Source organism: Podarcis liolepis, assembly GCF_965112155.1.
Source record: "Podarcis liolepis genome assembly, chromosome: 4".
NCBI classification, from domain to species: domain Eukaryota; kingdom Metazoa; phylum Chordata; class Lepidosauria; order Squamata; family Lacertidae; genus Podarcis; species Podarcis liolepis.
This window is the reverse complement of record NC_139558.1, coordinates 70,397,344-70,416,673: the sequence shown is the minus strand read 5'-3', so window position 1 is coordinate 70,416,673 and position 19,330 is coordinate 70,397,344. Positions and strand designations below refer to the sequence as shown.

General features: G+C 43.8%; 1 protein-coding gene and 1 long non-coding RNA gene across 16 annotated transcripts in view; one reads left to right on the top strand and one right to left on the bottom strand.

Moving 5' to 3' along the window:
• The window catches only part of LOC310704825, a 74,682-nt gene extending 62,325 nt beyond the window's left edge, over window positions 1-12,357 (bottom strand). The window contains exon 1 of the long non-coding RNA XR_014525050.1: window positions 12,219-12,357. This is a non-coding gene — a long non-coding RNA (uncharacterized lncRNA). The remainder of the gene's footprint in view (window positions 1-12,218) is intronic.
• BBX (BBX high mobility group box domain containing) overlaps window positions 11,955-19,330 on the top strand; it is a 119,335-nt gene continuing 111,959 nt past the window's right edge. For 2 of the 15 annotated variants that reach the window (XM_083498602.1, XM_083498609.1), the window contains exons 1-3: window positions 13,278-13,423; window positions 13,760-13,873; window positions 15,820-15,892. Coding sequence is in view for 1 of the 15 variants with exons in the window: in XM_083498599.1 (XP_083354725.1) it covers window positions 13,865-13,873 (9 nt within the window). In the remaining 14 variants the exon portion in view is untranslated. Of the gene's footprint in view, window positions 12,123-12,258; window positions 12,542-12,578; window positions 12,693-12,832; window positions 12,856-13,277; window positions 13,424-13,759; window positions 13,874-14,706; window positions 14,798-15,819; window positions 15,893-19,330 lie in introns of those variants that run through there. The other 13 variants (XM_083498605.1, XM_083498614.1, XM_083498608.1 and 10 more) reach the window with 12 other exon arrangements.

The window sequence follows — 19,330 nt, the reverse complement described above, 5'->3', positions numbered from 1 at the left end:
GGTTTTTTTAAAAAAAGACTGACAGATTAGTGGGAAAACAGAACTGAATTGAGTTATGGATAAGATTACACTAGACCAGAGGTCGGCAACCCGCAGCTCCGGAGCCGCATGCGGCTCTTTTGCACCTTTGCCGCGGCTCCGCAGATCCTCGGGGACCCTGAGCAGAAAAGCAGAAGCGCCAGAAAGAGGAGGGGGATGGAGCTGGGCAGCCGAGCCAGGCAAAGCAAGGCAGCGGCGGCAGCGGAGCTTGAGAGGCGGCGGCTGCTGGGATGGAGGAGGCGGCGGCGGCCAGAGAAGGGCTGCTGCTGCTGCTGCTTCTGCCGCCGGAGGGAAGTTCTGCCAGGCGGCTTCATGGCTCATAGCTTCCCCCGCCCACCCAGGCCACGCTCTCCTCTGCCCCGCGCGCGAGGCACCTGAGGCGAGGGGGAGAGAGAGCGCGCGCTCGAGATGGCAGGGCAGGGCAGGTGTGTGTGTGTGAGGGCGGGGGGGGGGAGCAAAGACTTTTGCCCCCGCCGGCCTTCAGAAGAGGTCCTGGACCTCTTCTGAAGGCCGGTGGGGGGCAAAAGTCTTTGCTCCCCCCTGCCTGCCTTCCCGGGAGAGCGGAGAAACGCGCTGCGTTTCTCCGCTGTCCCGGACGGCTTTTGAAGGCAGGCGGGGGGGAGCAAAGACTTTCGCCCCCCCGCCCGCCTTCAGAAGAGGTCCAGGACCTCTTCTGAAGGCCGGCGGGGGGCGAAAGTCTTTGTCCCCCCGCCTGCCTTCCCAGGGGCTTTTAAATCGCCCCGGACAGCGGAGAAGTCCTCCGCTGTCCCGGGGCTATTTTAAAATGCCGCCCGCCAGCATTTTAAGATCGACCCGGACAGCGGAGAAGCCCTCCGCTGTCCCGGGTTTTTTTAAAATGCTGGGGGTGGGAAGAAAAGCTCTTGTCCCCCCCCCCCCAGCCTTCAGAAGAGGTCGGGGGACAGACTGTCCCCGGACCTGGTCTGAAGGCGGTTTCCATAGGAACGCATTGATTGATTTTCAATGCATTCCTATGGGAAACCGTGCTTCGCAAGACGAAAAACTCGCAAGAAGAAAAAACTTGCGGAACGAATTAATTTCGTCTTGCGAGGCACCACTGTAAATGCTGCTATGTAGAAATGATGAGAAAGTTGCACCAGCAGAAGGAATGGATATGTACTGTTAGTAAAAAGAGAGGGAGTTGAACTGCAGGGAGGGACAGACACTTTTCTATGTATTAATTTGTATAATGCCCTCTATGCACATGGTGCTTTGCAAAAAATGGATATGAGAGGTACCATACCCCTCTTTGCTATCTGAAATAGACTCAGGGAAAAGAATGTGTGGTTATTTACATTTGGCTTGTTTTGCGGCTCCCAGTTTTTTCCCCCCCTTCGGAAACGAGTCCAAGTGGCTCTTTTTGTCTTAAAGGTTGCAGACCCCTGCATTAGACAGATACATATTGGAAATAGTCAGATTTAGCCATAGCTACTTTGTACTATTTTTTGCACCTAAAACCACATCAAAGTGGCTAATTGACCGAATGACAGACTTACCTCAGGATAGAGTATTAGCAAAAGTATGAAAATCACTATTCTATATTACATCATTTTGGGGGTACCTATTTCAACAAAGTCGAGAATCATTACTTTTCATAACAAAATAGCTTAACGGGAGTATATGTAGGCCATTAAAACAAAATATGTTAACGCGTGTCTTCTAGAATCTGTGTATGTGGGCTCCAGGCAAAAAAATTCTAAGCTTTAAAAACACTGTAACTGCTTTACTGAGTTGTGGGCAGAGAAAAGTGTTACATGTTGAGAAAATAAGCAAGACTGTGGATATGTCATGCAACTGGGAGAGAAAGCATTGTACAAATAAAAGGTGCACTCCTTTGGCAGCCTCACAGTCTCCCTTCTCTAAACACACAATGGCCTTTAATGTAGCTGGCCATGGTAGCAGCTCATATATAAGGCCTGCAGGCTCAGGCAGCAGCTGGATGGCTAATGTTTCGCATCTCTCATCGTAAAGCATGCAGCACTACCCTGAAAGATCATGGTACTGCAGAGGCACCAATGGTCACCTCTGCCCCGGGCAATGTGAGAAAGGGGTGGAATAATGAAGCATCTCTTAAACGCCTCAATGAATTTAATAAGCTTCAATTTCTGAGTATTTTTTTTATAGAAAAGAATCCTGTTTGTTTCTGAAGGAAATTGATGTTATAGAAAAATGACGGTGCTGTTAAGGACAAGGAGTGGGGGGGGGGAAGGAAGGCAGTGAGTGGGATACAGTCTTCCACTGCAATAGTATCTTTCAACTTTACCTATTTCACATATAATAGCTATAGGTATATCGTTTTAATAATTAATAGGTGTAGCATCTATCTAAGTGCTTGTGCATAACTTGATGAAGAAATTATATAGAAACACAGATATGGATTATAATGCTTTAGGTTTGTCCCCTATTATCTTAAACTGGAGTTCGAAACAATAGGCTGGCACCTAGACTCATTTAACAAATGTTATGGTATAACTCAGACTTTCCCCAATGTGATGTCATCCAGATGTTTTGGAATACAACTCCCATCAGCCCCAGCCAACAGGAAAGGTTGAGGGGGGCAGGAGAGAGACTGGAATAAGTAAACAGAACATAAGCTAACTGGGGTAGTGAAGTGATTATCTAAAGCAGGGAAATGAAACCAGTGGCCCTCCTGATGCTACTAGACTACAACTCCCATCATCCCCTGCTAGTGGTCTGGGATGGTGAAATTTGTAGCTCAACAACATCTGGAGGTCCACTGGTTCCCTTTCTCTGATCTAAAGAATGTAAGGTGGGGTGCAGCCTGAGCACTGCTTTACAGATCTAGCCAAAATAGAGAACTGCAAAGAGGCCAGATACAAGGAATGCTCCTTGAACCAATGAACCAGATCTGGATACGTAACTGTCCCTGGTACTATAAAAACCTTCCCTGTCAGGCCTGCTTCCAGGTGGAGAGACTGGGTGATGCTGCTCACACTGATGACTGATTGCCTGCTTCTGCCTTGACACACCCTCAGTTGCACAGCAGCTGTATCTGACAACATATTTTTATATATATAAAAAAGGCAACAACAATAGAGTGATGCAAAATATTTCAATAGTGACAATAGATGCCCTAAGAAAGATGTGTCTCTGCATTCTGTATCGTTTTCTTTGTACTACTCATATTTGCAGCAACGAAATTTAGCAAAATGTGATAAGTGTGAAAGTGTGTTTTCAGGACCCGCCCAATTCCCGAGACTGTAATTTCTTTTAACTGTTTTTAATGCGTAATAATTTCAATTCTTTTTTAACAGAAGGAAGGAAACTAGCCCTTGGCCAAGCTGAAGAGAAAGCAAAATTCTGACTTAGCCAATGTTGTCCGTATCATTCTATCTGAAAAGGAGAGCATTCTGGGTAGAATCTGCATGTATCTTAAGCTCTGTGATCAACTGGCTTCCTTTAACACATGAAGTACTAATAATTTCACAAAAAATAGAAATAAATCTACATAGATTTTTAATCATGTAATTAGAGGTGAAATACAATGGTACTCGGGTTACATACGCTTCAGGTTACATATGCTTCAGGTTACAGACTCCACTAACCCAGAAATATTACCTGGGGTTAAGAACTTTGCTTCAGGATGAGAACAGAAATCGTGCAGCAGCGGCTCAGCAGGAGGCTCCATTAGCTAAAGTGGTCTTCAGGTTAAGAACAGCTTCAGGTTAAGAACGGACCTCCAGAACGAATTAAGTTATTAACCTGAGGTACCACTGTAATAGAATCATAAAACTGTAGAGTTGGAAGGGACCACAAGCGTCATCTAGTCCAAACCCCTGTAACGCAGGAATCTTTTGCCCAACGTGGGTTTCTAACCCATGACCCTGAGATTAAGAGTCTCATGCTCTACCAACTGAGCTATATCCCAGACTTCCCATAGCATGACTTTCAGATTTAACAGGTATTTACCTTTTCTTCAACATATGTACTATCTCATATTACCATCTCATGTAGCCTATCTCCACAGTAATTCCTAGATTGTTCCATTTTTTTGCCATGTTATACCCAGATAACCTTAATTTTCTCAACCTGGTCACACACAGGCCCACCTGGAAAATGCATAAGCAGCTCTTTATACAAGGATAGTTTAGCAATTTCTGTGAGCAGTTGCCCTTTTTGCTACTGTGATCAACCTGTGCCTGTCCCTACTCTTAAATCTATGCATAGTATGTAGAAAGTGGACAGTGCTACATCCAGTACTATTTTCCTGAATGTCTCCCTTGTTCTCTTATAACAGCAATGGCGCCCACCTGAGAGGTGCCAGTACTGAGTTTTGGCTGGAAAAAAAAAAAGCCCTGACTACATCTTCTCCTTTTCTCACAACAATGATTTGCAGGAGATTTAGGTGTCACAGACCTTCTCCCCAATACTTTCCCACTTGAATACATAAATTTAAAAAATGGAATTTTTTGCCACAAGATTTGGTGATGGCTTTAAAGGGGGATTAAGGCCAATTCACAGGATAGTTGTACTATTTTTTATTCCATTTTTACATTAGTTCGTGAATTTAAGAAATATCTCAAAAATACTATTTTGATATGTATTTAAGCAAGCATTCCCCCCCTAAAAATGCAGATTTAAATTAGCACTTTCTCTTAAACTACATATTAAAAAGCCTAGAAGTGCGCTACAACATCTGGTGAAGTGCAAAAACTTTTGGATAGCAAAGTGTCAAGCCACACATAATTCAGAGAGGTTGTTTTCTATAGGAATTCACAAAAGACTAAAAACTTCAAGCACCCGTTAAACATTTCTGCCATGGCAGCCTTGTTTGCTCCAACTCAATAGATTGTGGTTGTAATATATATAGTTTAGTCACTAGTTGGCAATGGACTTAGTTGTGTCTCGATGGAGTTAGGAATTTCCTGATGTTGAGCAGTTGTGTAAGAGAGAATACAAAGTTCCTGATTGGTGTGCTCTCTAATATTCATGATATGTCAAGTGTTCTCAAAACATTTATGTCATGGCTGCTTCATCTGATACAGCTCAGGTATTAATTGCTGACATGACAAACCATGGGGTTGTTTCAGAATGTCATTGACACGTGGCAGGTTACACTGCTGATTTCATGTTCCTGATTAGACAGTATATGGTGATGGGGGTGTTTAGGGAAGTTTTTCATGTTCGATATTTTATCGTGTTTTTAATATTCCGTTGGGAGCCGCTCAGAGTGGCTGGGGAAACTATGATGGGGGGGGACACTTTTCTTTGACACACCCCCATCATAGACAGAACATTTTCATGTGATTCTTAAACTTAAGCAATTATTTTGTTCTGCCAGTGTGGCAGCTCTATTAATGGGCCACCCTTAAAGGCATATGGTCTCAGAGAATTCTGAGTTTCCTGCTGCTATTGCTGGTGCTCTGTAGGATTTGGGGCACTGTTAACACACTCATTTCTAAGTACCATTTAGCAGAACTTGTTTACTCATTATTTTAAAATAAGATGAAGCTGTTAGGGAGACGGACTGAACACAAGTGGCAGGAAACTCTTATGAGCCTAACTTATGTGCCTGCTCTACACGGGTGATAGCAGTGAAGAAACAATATTTTGCCACCGCCATCTAGTCGAGGCAGTGCTATCCAGCAGAGATTTTCTAGGCAGCTTGCAGCCTTTTGCAACCTAGTCTTAAAAAATGATATAAGGGAACTTTTTATGCATTGTTATGACTACTTTGTTAAACACTTGGATGATAAAATAATTTGCATCCACCTCAGCCTAGACACTACTTTGTTCAGTTGATAAATATGTCCAGGGCCCACCCTGGTCCTCCTTTAAAAAACAAAAAAATTCTTAGTTGTAGTGACATAAGGATGTGAAAAGAGTGCTTGGTGGAGTGCAGCCAACCCTTTGTCTTGACCCCTTTCCTTCATGCTTGTTTACTTCTAGTAGAAATGATTGGCTGAGTCTAGGATGCTAATAGTGTCTCCTTCTGTGAGAGACAGCTTTTTAGAAACCCTCTGGAACCCAAATATTGCAATCACTTTGGGTTGGTTGCAAATATCACTTTCCTGGTCAAGGAACTTGAGCAGATGGTTACTGCACAACCCCCCACACGATTGGATTAGACTGATTATCTGGACTCATTTTAATCTGGTTTCATGGTTGGCTTCTGCACATAAAATGACTTGGTCATATTTTGGGGTGACATTCAAAGTAGATTCTCCTGGACCTCTTGGAGGCTTTTGATACCACTGTCTGTGGCATGCTTTTGGACAGGCAGGCTTGGGAACTGGGGACACTGTGTTGTGATGGTTCCTCTCCCATCCAGTGGCTGTTTTGACATGATATTGCTCAGAGACCTAGAGTCCCATGGCTTTTATGCTGTGAGGTCCCACATGACTGCAACTTGTACCCAGTTCTGTTCAACATATTTGAAACTGCTGAGTGAGATCATTTGCATCTTTTCTTATCTGATCAGGTGACCCTGATGTGAGGGTGTTCTTAACAGCAAAGTACTTGTTTTTTTAAAATAACAATTTTACCATTCCAACTGTACTAATTCGGCTATCATAATTCAATGTCTTAAGAAACTGAATTTGAATTTAACAATATTTCTAATGTTTACAGAATCTTCCTAATTATCAAAATTATAATATTGTGTGACTGATATGCAATGTATCTCACTATGTTAACAGGTTTCAAATAAAAATTCCATTTTCAGTCTCTAGTATCTGTGATTAAAGGATCCTATACAACAGGTCTGGCAAATACTTTTGCCTGAAGCCTAGAGGATCAATGGCTAGCCAAAGTTGATACGACTGGGCTAGATGGATCATTGGTCTGTTCAGAATAAGGCAGCTCTGTATATTCTAAAATTATGACATCAAGAGGTACAAATGTGCTTACTGAATTCTAGAGAAATGTCTGAAGTTAATGTTTCAGAAATTATTTGGCAGGGCATAAAGATGGCTCATTTATTTGGCTTGCTCACTATCATAATATGAACTTGTTTCTTCAATGCTTGACAAATGCACTGTTTTTCTCCGAGAAATGTCAGAGAGCATGTGAAACAGTGTCTTGTTTCAGATATGTCTATTGTTTAGCATTACAGAAACTAACTTGCATTTATGCCTCACCATTCCTCATATAGTGCAAGAGTTTGAGTCAAATTTGAGGCCCTGAGTCTGTTCAAAGACAGGTGCCTCTAATGAGTCAAAGTTCACCTATTTTTAACATCCATGAAGATAATTAATGGAAAATCAGTTTTACTTGAACTTACCAAAATGCTGAAATACATCTGCAGTTTGCTTTGCTGCATATGCATCTGATTGAATAACACCCCCCCAAAAGGGGGGGGGATTAGATTCCTACTCCCTCACCCTCATTCAAACCATATCATACTGTTCCTGAAGCAATCCAATAGATGTCAGAATCCCAAATGCTGCTTTCAACTTGTTCCATAGACTTGTTATAAAACATGTTTTAATAAAGAATAAAAGCAATTTTAAAAGATGTAAATAAGATAATTTATTAAATATGGATGTCTTAAATGCTAAGAACTATCACTAAGATTTTTCACAGGTGATCAGCAATTTTGGGATGTCACTAAATCCATGTCTAAACAAAACAAAACAAACAAACAAACAAACAAATTCCTTCCAGTAGCACCTTAGAGACCAACTAAGGTAGTTATTGGTATGAGCTTTCGTGTGCATGCACACTTCTTGCACACGAAAGGTCATACCAATAACTAACTTAGTTGGTCTCTAAGGTGCTACTGGAAGGAATTATTTTATTTTATTTTATTTTGTTTTGTTTTGTTTCAACTACGGCAGACCAACGCGGCTACCTACCTGTAACTAGAACTAAATCAATGTATTCAACATGACAAAGCTTGATCTTCAAAATGCAGGTGCTCACATATTTTGATTTAATTTAATTTTTCTGAATGTCAAGAACCAAGTATTACAGTTATCCAACAATGTTCTAAAAGGCACTGATGAGATAACTGTAATACTTGGTTCTTGATGTTTGATATTTTGGTAAAATATAAGGAGCTTAAAAACATTGATGCAGTTCATAGGATGATATAACTAAACAACTTGGAGAGGGGAGGATGAAGGAGGGAGGGAAGCAGAATACTAGTGCCACATTATTTATGTGTGTACATACAAAACACAAACACTTTTGCAAGTTGCAGAGCAAATATGTTACAACAAATTCATTTAAACTGTTAGAACACTGCGGACAAACGACTGAGTTAAAAAATAGTTTACTTTCCAACATATCAAACTTACACTACAGCCTTAAGCCCTTGATCAAGACCCATAAGGCAGTCAGTTTGTATGCAGCATAAGCTTCTGCAGACTGGAATGCACTTGTGAGATTTTAAGGCACCTCAGGGCTCTTTGGATTTTGTCTAGAGCAGTGGCGTAGCGTGGGGGGTGCAGGGGGGCCCGGCCGCACCGGGCGCAACATCTGGGGGGGGGGCGCGCTCTCACTCGCAGTGCTAAAATCAGTGCTAAAATCCACGGGTTAGGGGGCGCAAATTACTTGCCTTGCCCCGGGTGCTGACAACCCACGCTACGCCACTGGTCTAGAGAAGCAAAGGTGTGCACTTCTTGGAAGCTGCCTACACACATAAGAGTTTACCATGATCAAGGTTCTGCATAAGCGGGAGTCAAATATGTGGATCTAGGCTGGCCATTTTCTTTCTGGCCTGCTCCTAACACAAATAAATTTAACATGCAAACAATTTAATGCCTGTTTACTTAAGTAAATTTCACTGTGTTCCAGTGAGGCTTACTCTCAGATAAGTGATATTGGACATTCTCGGCTCTAGCCTATACCCAGTTACCTGAAAGCCTCATTGAACTAAATAGGGCTTACTTCTGAGTAGACATGTATAGGATTGCACTGTAAACTTTTCATCAGTCTATGTCCTGGAGACCTTTACTTGCTACATGTGTATCAGTTTTCAGTTATTTATTATTTGTTAATTGCCACTAATAAGCATACGACCACCCCATCACTACCTAACTAGCAAAAAAGCGCTCCTTGCTCCCAAAGTGCTTTTAAATCAAAACAGTTGTGTTATATATCTTTGTCAAAATGGTTGCTTATCAGCTGTAATGTGACCTAGTCTTACTTATAATCTATTTTTTCCTCTAGCTCTCTCTGGTCCTCATTGTTCTATAGATGTAAAAAGGTGGTGGTGTGGAAATCTAACAGTTTTAAAGTGAAAAGTCATATTGCATTTTCACTGTCTAGGAGGACAGAACTAAGTTCTTCATATTCTTAAATGGAAACAGCTTCTGCGCTCTCAGAAGCACAGAAATATATACTCCTATCACAGATTTATAGTTAGAAAAGAGGATTGTGGGGTCTTTCATGCTTTCTGTGACTTCTAATATCTTTTGATTACAGAAACAAGAACTTTTAATAGGAAAAGAGACTACATCTCACCTCTCTCTCTCTCTTTGGGTTAATATGTACTTTTGTACATATGGGAAACTAAAATTGAAGAACCGATAAACAGGCATGTATTTGCAAAGAAAACCTGTGAACTTTGGAGCTGATCTGGAGTCTTTCTGTTCCTATGACTTCTGTTGGTATCTACAGTACTTTTCTATGTGTGAATAGCATCAGATAAGGGGATATGACTATGCAGAGGTCATACAATCTTTAAAACATAAGAGTAGTCATTGGATAGGGCCTGAAAATATGATTTAGAAAACTGATTGAGAAGCTGCTTCAGTTATAAATTGTTGTTTGTTTATTTATTATGTTACCATGTAATGTACAAGGCTGTGAAAGCTTTACAGAAACCTGACTAGTAGTTGTTTCTACATATCATACTGAACACTTAAGCATAAAATGCAGGAAAATGGATGCCATAGGACTTTCTCCATCAAACGAGTGAACCACACCATATGATTTTGGCACTAATTTTATTTTAAAGAAGAAGTGATAGATTAATCCTTGTTTGAGGCATACATAAGTGCATCCATAATGTTAACTGCACTTGCAATGCCAAGGTATACACATGTAATGCATAAAACAAACATGTTGTTCAAGCATACATCCATGCCATCCTGCAGACAAGACAGTTTAACAGAACTTTAAAACTTGTCAGAGAACAGACATGTAGCCACAGGCCATACTGTCACCATTGAGCGGCTGCAATGTTTTCTTACAATTTCCAGAGGGCTAGCCTCGTTAGTCTGTTGCAGCAAAAAATAATAGTCTTGTAGCACTTTAAAGATTGACTATGGTATAAGCTTTTGTGACATAGGTATTCAGCATGATACATGGAAGCAGCTACCGCAAAACTGATTGAGAAGCTGCTTCAGTTATAAATTGTTGTTTGTTTATTTATTATGTTACCATGTAATGTACAAGGCTGTGAAAGCTTTACAGAAACCTGACTAGTAGTTGTTTCTACATATCATACTGAACACTTAAGCATAAAATGCAGGAAAATGGATGCCATAGGACTTTCTCCATCAAACGAGTGAACCACACCATATGATTTTGGCACTAATTTTATTTTAAAGAAGAAGTGATAGATTAATCCTTGTTTGAGGCATACATAAGTGCATCCATAATGTTAACTGCACTTGCAATGCCAAGGTATACACATGTAATGCATAAAACAAACATGTTGTTCAAGCATACATCCATGCCATCCTGCAGACAAGACAGTTTAACAGAACTTTAAAACTTGTCAGAGAACAGACATGTAGCCACAGGCCATACTGTCACCATTGAGCGGCTGCAATGTTTTCTTACAATTTCCAGAGGGCTAGCCTCGTTAGTCTGTTGCAGCAAAAAATAATAGTCTTGTAGCACTTTAAAGATTGACTATGGTATAAGCTTTTGTGACATAGGTATTCAGCATGATACATGGAAGCAGCTACCGCAAGATGAGCTATACTCTAGTCCACAAAAGCTTAAGCCATAAGGATGATGAGTCTTTAAGGTGCCACAAGACCCTTTTGCTGTTTTATTAAAGCCATCCATCCGCTCAAGTAATAATTTAAAGAGAGCATCTCAATATGAAGTCAATACTGTTTTAGATCCCTGTTGTGGATCACCAGCCCTCCCTAGAATCGTGCTGCTGCACGGTTGTTGTTGTTGACTGAGACAGATTTTGGGAGATGATCAGCCAGTGAAATCAGTATTCCCCCCCCCCCACCTCGTCACTGGGCAGACTTTTCTGTAGCTATAAGTATTGATCTCTCAGTTGGGCAGCGCCCCTGAAAGGCATTTTTTTCCCGGGCGCTGCGAACTTCTTCTCTGTGAGGTATTCTTGGCCTCTCCGTGGGATCAGCCCAGCTAAACAGCCAGATCACCACCAGCCACTGAAATCCTGCCCCGTGGCAACTGTCTGCCAGCTCCCCTTGGCAAATCGTCACACAAAGCCCTGCTTTTCCGCGGGGCTCTACACACCGGGCGAGCAAGCGCCCCACTTCGGCGCCCAGCGGAGTTGGGAGTTTATGACCACACGAAACCTCCCATGTCAGTTAATGGACACCAGTTTCGCGCATGTTTTTTCTTCTTTTTTATGCACCGGCGCGGCTGCTTCCCCCTCCCCTCGCTACTTTGCTCTTCCCTTCTACCTGCCCTCCCTCCACCTGACCAAGAAAGGAAAAAGCTGCCTACAGGTCCCGAAACGCCGGGTTTTTTGTTTTTGTTTTTAACAAATACGCGATAATATTTTTTCTGCGGGCGTGTGAGTTTGTGCACGCGCTCGCCAGTGTGTGCATGTGAGGGAGAGAGAGAGAGAGAGGGAGTGTGTGTGTGGTTGCGTGCGTTTCTCTTCGGGTGTAACAGGCGAGCTGTATGGCTGGCCAACCTGCCCCTCAGCCCCGCGAGCCAATGGCAGGCTGCCTTATATAAAAAACGAATGTTTTCGGTCTTCTCCCCGGCTTTGCAATGTACTGTATATGTGGGGGAAACAGTGTACAGTGTGGGCTCTGCTTGAGAGCTGCTCCTCTCGCTCTCGCTCTCCTCACTTTCACATAAAGAAACACTGACTGGCTACGGCCGCCAACACTCAACAGACACTCATTCACACACACACGGGCACACAGTCGGAGGTAAGTGCAGCCAGCAGCCTCCCCTCCCTCTCTCCACCCCGAGCCAGGAGGAAAGGGCTCCCCTTTCCCAACACTTCCCTTTCTATTATTACTCACTTAAAAGCATGGGGGCAGCAGCCCCCAAGGACTCCTCCTCAACCGGCAGCAGGGAGGACTCGCTGAGAAGGCAGGCGCAGACCTCTCGGCGTCCCCGCTGCCCACCATCCCCATTCACTTTTCCTGCCTCAAACTTTGGATGGGGAGGGTCGAGGCGAGAGAGAGAAGGTCAGGGGTGGGCTTCTTCGCAGCCCTTGCGCGAGGGGAAGCCGCAGCTCTAGAGCTCTCTAGATTATATAGGGCAGGAGTGGTGGTTGTGGGGCGCTGGGAGAAGAGGGGGGGGGGAGAGAGAGAGAGGATATGAAGAGAGGCGGAGGAAAGAGGTGAGTTGCAATGCTATGCAATGCATTTAGCAGGAAAGGGAGAGCGAGCGAGGGAAAAGAGCAGCACCAACCCAAGGGTAGGCCAGCCAGTGCCAGGCTGCGTTGGAAACCTCACCACCGCACGGAGGCAAGAGCAGCAGCAGCAGCAACGGTGGGCCGGGAAATATAATAACCGGGACTCCCACAGGAGGGATTCGAAACAACCCACCCCCCACCCCCACGCATCCCTTCCCCCGCGTGTTTGTGTCTCTTTGACAGGGGCAGCGAGAAACGAAAGTTCATTGTAAGAGGGGGAGGGGGCGACGATGTCGTCGGTGCGTTGATTTATTTGTGTTGCGCGGCGGTGGCGTCTCGTGTTTTGTGTCACTGTGGGCGAGGGCAGGGTAAGGGGGGTGCGGTGGGAAGCACACCCACCCCCCGCAGCCCCTCCGACAAACGGGGCTCAGTTGCTCGGGCTTCGAGAGTTGGGAATCGTTCGTTTTCCGGTAGCGAGAGAGAGAGAGAGGATCATGTCTTGCAAGGCACTTTCCCTCCCTCCTTCCCTCCTCCTGCTTCCTTCCACACAAACAACAACATCAAAATGTGCAATTATTAGAGGGGAGTTTTGTTAGTGTGGTTTTTTTTTTAAAGGGGTGGTGGATGGGAGAGATTTTACATATATATATATAAATATATAAAAAAGTGATAGTGCAAGCCGGGAGCAAGGAAGAATAAAAGAGATGGGGGGGAGGGACGGACGGAGGAGGAGAGAGGCTGTGTCAGGATTTTGCATGAATGTGGGATTATGTTGTGTCAATAAGTTTAAGGTGGAGAGAGAGCGAGGCTGCGAGGGGAAGCGGGGGGAGAGGAAGGCCTTGGCAGTTTAAAGTCCTGTTTCTGAAGGTAAGTTGTGACACCGGGTGGTCGCGATGACAGAAAACTTGCAGGTCGTTTGCACAGGGAGGGGGACGCGTGTCTTCCGGGGGGGTTACGGAGCCACCAGCCGGCAGATGGGTGTCGAACTGTTATTTGCTGTGCTGCGAGATCGGGTCGCTGGTAAATTACAGAAATCAGACGCTCCTTCTTCCTTCACCAGCCCTCCCCTCGCTCGCTCTCCTTCCTCTCTGGTGTTTTATTTGCGAATGTATGAAAACTTGCATGGCTGGATCCGGCATAGGAGGTTTTTGAGAAACGGGGGGAAAAACCAAACCAAAACGCATTTTATTTTTTTTTTGCCAGGGAGGTGGGGTGAGCAAAACAGAAACGTCTCGTTAATCCTGGGATCTGAAAAGCAGGAGGAGGTTTGCGTTCGGAATATCTCTGTGAACAATCCGCTGCCGCTGAATGAGGAAGGTAAAATGAAACGATGCAAAAAGAAGCTGAGACAACATGTACGACAGAGAGCGCGGGGGGGGGGGGGAGAGGAGAGCGAGCGGAGAGCCATAGGCAAGCTATTCTCTCTCTTCCACCCCCCCCCCCAGTCCAGCGCTTTCCTTTTCTGTCGTGGTGGTGGGGAGGGGGGCGGAAAGAAAGCGCCCTGGCGGGTTGTGGGGGGATCTGGGAGAGAGTTAAAGCAAATACCCGGTTCGCGGCCACTCTTGTTGCGAGCTGCGTTTGGTCTTCTGGGGTTATTTCCGTTTCTCCTCTCCCCCCCCTTCCCGCCGCCGCCGTCCCCGGCACCCCGAAAAGTGCGAGGGGGGGGAAATTAGCGACTTCTCGCGGGTGGATCTTGTCGGAAAGTTTGTCAAGAGAGAGAGGCGAGCGGGGGGGGGGAAGCAGGCTGCCGCGGAGGATGGTCACTTGGCCTGGGGCTCTGAAACCATTGCCTGTCCTGCTCATGACACGTTCAGATCCCCGGCTCCGTGCACGGGTGAGGCCGAGGGGGGCAGCTTGCCACCCACCCAGACACCCACTCTCTTGGTGCTGGTCCCCCCCTTCTTTGCCCCTAACACGCTGGAGATGGAGCAACCACAAGGATTCTGGGCTTCCATGTGGCTCCAGCAGCAGCAGCAGCAGCACCTCCTCCTCTTTCCCGGTGGCAGCAGCCGCGGGATCATAGCTCGGGCCCGCGGGGAGGAGGAGGGGAGCAGTGGCGGCGGCGGCGGCAGCAGCAGCAGCAGCAGGGAGGTGTTTGCTGCCAGTCTGATTCACCGAATCTCGCTGGGGAGGCAAAGGGTGTGGAGGAGGAGGAGTGGGGGGAGATCCGGCAGCAGCCCCCCACTTCCCCCGGCGCCCGCTTCTCCGGCTGCCTTCTTCTGCTCCAGGCTCTCCTACAAGGTGTTGTGCAGACTTTTCCCCTCGGGGAGGTTTGAGATTTTCTTTCTTTCTTTCTTACGTTCTATTATTGCTCCTCGCTCCTTCCAGCAACACTCTCCCCACCACCACCACCCCGCAAGATGGACTCTCTCTCTCCCTCCCTGTGTCTTGTCAGCCTTTAAGATCGACATTTTGTAACTAAGATGCAAACTTGATGCTGACCAGAAAGAAGAAGGGAAAGCTCTGGGCTTGCTTTATCTTCCTCGCGACACTCCATGTTTAACAACCTTCGCTTTCACCCCCAGACCCCAGTGGCCCTGCCTACACTTTGCATGGTGGGGTAGGTGGCTGGCCGGGTGGGGGTGGCTTGCAGGCGAATGCTCTCTTTCCCCGTGTGCTGGAGGAAGTCAGGTCTATATAATATTTCTCTCTCTCTCTTTGGATTGCGATGGCGAAAGGAGGTGGGAGGGGGATATTATCAAGAGGGATCGGGAAATGGGGACTACCTGAAACTATGTTGCAACGTCTCGTGTAGACCTGCAGTCTGGGTCTCAGATTTTGTTTTGGAGAACGATGATGATGTTGCTTAAATTCATCCACGAAACTGACTAACCGATTACATGTGCACATCGAGGGGCTTCCTTCCTGTTTGATTCCCATTTGCAATTTGAGTTCAACTTTCTCTGTATTTGCCATCTTGGGTGTGCTGTTTAATGGGGGGTGGGGGGGTGGGAGAAACCTACCCTAGTGATGAATCCCCCATACAATTTCTTTCACTTGTTCACTCCCAGTGCACTTTATAAACACTCTGCTGGTTTTGTTTGCAGTTTAAACTTGACAGTTTTGTGTGTTTGTGTGTTTTCCTTCTAGAGACACAAAATTGCTTCATATTTTAATAAGAACTTACTGTTGGGTGGGTACAAAGGGGGACAAAAGTAAGTTGCAATTTTGGGATCCCTCTAGCCTTGCTGCAGTTTTGGGCCAGCTGCAATATTGGAAAATCATGATGTGCTGATGATATGCCTCTATTTGATACTTTATAGGTCACTATCACATGACAAAGGCTTGGAGACAGCTTCATTTTCCTCTGCCTGTAATTTCCATTTGCCTTCCTCGGTAAGTATGTAAACTGTACACACACAGAAAAAGATTGATGTTGGTGAGATACTGGCTACCTGTCTCTTACATTCAGATGTAAGATGCTTGTTCAGTTTTTAGATTTCTTAGAGAACATGTTTTCTTTAGACACAACCAGGAAATGTGAAAGCATGCAGTTTTTGTGGGGAATAGGGGGGCTGTGTTGGTATGTGGGGTTTGTTAATCAGGAACTTAGCATGTAAAGATGCCCACATTGGGCTCCCAATATTCGTTTCACTAAGCTGAATAGTTTTAATGGGGAGGGGAACCTAAAAAAAATTGCAAGTAATATTTTATAACAGAAGATGTAGTTTTTTTGAGAGATGCAACAGGGTTTATAAACACTGTCCAAACCTAAGAGTTAAATCTAAACTCAATATTCTGGAAGCATCTTCAAGGAGTTGGGAACGACATCCATATGACTTTAACATTTAAGAAATTCTCAGCACAAATTTATACCTGTCTACTCCATTAAAATTTAGGGAGGATTAATCCCAGGAAAGTATTAATCCCAGGTATAGGATAGCAGCCTCAGTGTTGTATCACTTTTCTTTGGAAATTCTTCTTTCCTTCTATTTATTTTTCTGCAGTCATTAATTTAGGTCAATTAAATAGCTATTAAATTGTCACTATTTGCACAATATTTTTTTACAGCTGTAGATGTTTTAGGGGAATTTTGAACTATGTAAATCTATTGTGTTCAAAAAAGATTATAGCCAGCAAAATATAACTTTAGAATAATGAGTGACTGTCCAAAGGCTATTCTGTTTGAACCTAATGATTATACTATGCTGTATTTATGCACTAATAGTGCAAAACAAAGCAGAACTATCCTATGACTTACAACAGAAACATGTAATTAATGGTGGTGGTGGGGAGTGTAGTGGTTTATGTTTTATATTCAGTGTTCATAAGAATTGGTGATTAGTAGCTGTATTCCAGAAATAGGTATTCAGAGGTAGAAACAGTGGGGTCTATTTCAAGTTTACAGGCTCAAGAATTACTCCAGATAACCTTGATCATTGAGAATCCCTAACGAGAGCCTGGAATGGGCGACCGCCTCACACTGGAACTCCAGCCTCTCTATGTTGACATTCCAATCATAGAGTACGAGATTGCATGCCTTGTTAGAAGTTAGGAGAAAGGAAAGCTGTACTCCCACTTCCATTGCCCAAGGCTTCACATTTCCTAGCAAAGATAGTTTTCTTCAAACCTCAGTTATTAACTCACTGAATTCACAGGAATGTAAGTTGTATCTTGCGTCCTAAAATGCTGACTTAAAAAAACACGTTATTCTTCTTGGAAAACTACTTCGTATGTTATAGTTGAGTTGGGTCAAAAGTAGGAAAAGTTCATAGAAACTTGGGGTAGTCCTACTCAGAGTAAACCCATCTAAAGTTAGGTTAGGCACATCCATTTACTGCAGTAGATTTACTCTGAGTAGGACTATCGTTGACTACTACCCCTGCTTATTAAAACCTATGGGGACTGAAGTGTTTATGTGAAGGAGCAAGGGTTTAATCTGTACACCTCACCACTAATGGTAATAATACCATATACAGTCGTACGTTGGAAGTCAATTGGAAGCTGCAGGAGCCCCGTTGGACGTTCGACTTCCAAAAATAGTTCGCAAACTGGAACAGTCACTTCCGGGTTTGCGACGTTCGGGAGCCAAAATGTTCGAGAACTAAGCTGTTTGAAAACCAAGGTATGACTGTACTCTGGTGTAGCTTAGTGGCAAAGGGACTAAGTTACGCATCAGGGATCTTTCCTCTCACTACTCCTAGGGTAGCTATTGTCTTCCTTTGGAAATAGGGAGATGACCTGCCTTACAGGGTTGGTTGTAAGGGCTGCAGCAAGATAATGTATATAAAATACTTTGAACACAAAGTGCTATGTACATGCTAACTGTTGTTATTACCAACAGTAGATTCGATTTAATCAATATATAAAACTCAAACTGGATGTTTAAATAATCCTGCAGTATATAATTAGATTCTTTGCTTGAAGTTTGTGGGGTTTTATAATGGGGAAGGCTGTTTTTGTGTGTGTGTGTCTGCGTTTTCCCTCTTTTCCTCACTGTTATGTTAATGAAGTTTTCAGAGAGGACTGGCTTAGCACTGAAAATGATTATATGTGTACTGTCTAACTCTTGATTGCCATGCTAAAGGGATACGTATACTTCTGATTATTATGTATTCTAAATTATGTGTGGCTGTCATAAATCTTTATAAAGAGACAGTTTAAAGTTTCTTTCTGTTGTTGGAGAGCGGCTCTGAGTAATGTTAAAAGTGTCACCGGAACCTAAAAATGATGATGAAAGCTACAACATGTTAAAAAGTCCATATAAAAAGAAAAGAACAATTGAATATCCTTGAAAGAAAGCACTGAAGTAATTTACTTGGAAACGTAATAGAAGTGTCTAAAAACGGAATTTTCTTCAACTTTGTATATACTCTGTTGAGCTTCTTTGTGTTTGAATATAGTTTCTTTCTAAATATATTGGTCTAATACATTCGGTTTTAAGTACACTTTAATAGCAAAATCTACAGATAAATCCCAAGTGTTGGCTCTGATCCTGACAACTTTTACATGCTGTTCCAGTTGGATAAATGGACATGAATCTGTGTAGGCTTGAAGCCACTGGGTTCAATCCAAAGAGCGTTAGGCATGCTTAAGCTCCACTCAAATCAAAGGGACATGAGAACATAGTTAAGAAATGTGCAGGTTGATTTTATATATGTTTATTTGGTTGATTTTACCAGTTAAGTATGCATAAAAAGGTAAAGGTACCGCTGCCCGTACGGGCCAGTCGTGTCTGACTCTAGGGTTGTACGCTCATTTCACTTAAGAGGCCGGGAGCCAGCGCTGTCCGCAGACACTTCCGGGTCACGTGGCCAGCATGACAAAGCTGCTCTGGCGAGCCAGCACCAGCGCAGCACACGGAAACGACATTTACCTTCCCGCTATAAAGCGTAGACTGCATTATTAATTTCATTGGGGAAAGTGTCCCTGATCTTGTGCCCATCGGATATCAGGGTGGTGGAATACATGTCACTCAAGTATTAAAATCCATTACGGTTCAAGTCTATTAGCATATCTGCTAAAAATCTTTAAGAGATTGGGCTTTGTACACAAAGCCATTCTGCCCCCTCAGTAATGAATTCCTTTGACAGTCTTAACAGGAGAGCTCTTTCACACCTCTTAAGAGTCAGGGTTACACTCAGTAGTCAGACTTAACGAAACTGGATAAACTAGCAGGTTAATGAGTTCATTTCAACAAATCATAAAGCAAGGAGTCAAACATAAGATAATGTAAAACAGTTTGTGAAGCTTTATACTTTTAAAAAGAAGGTTGGGCTTTCCTTGTCCTCTTGTGGGCCAGCATTTTGGCAAATACGCATTTGTTATGTGAAG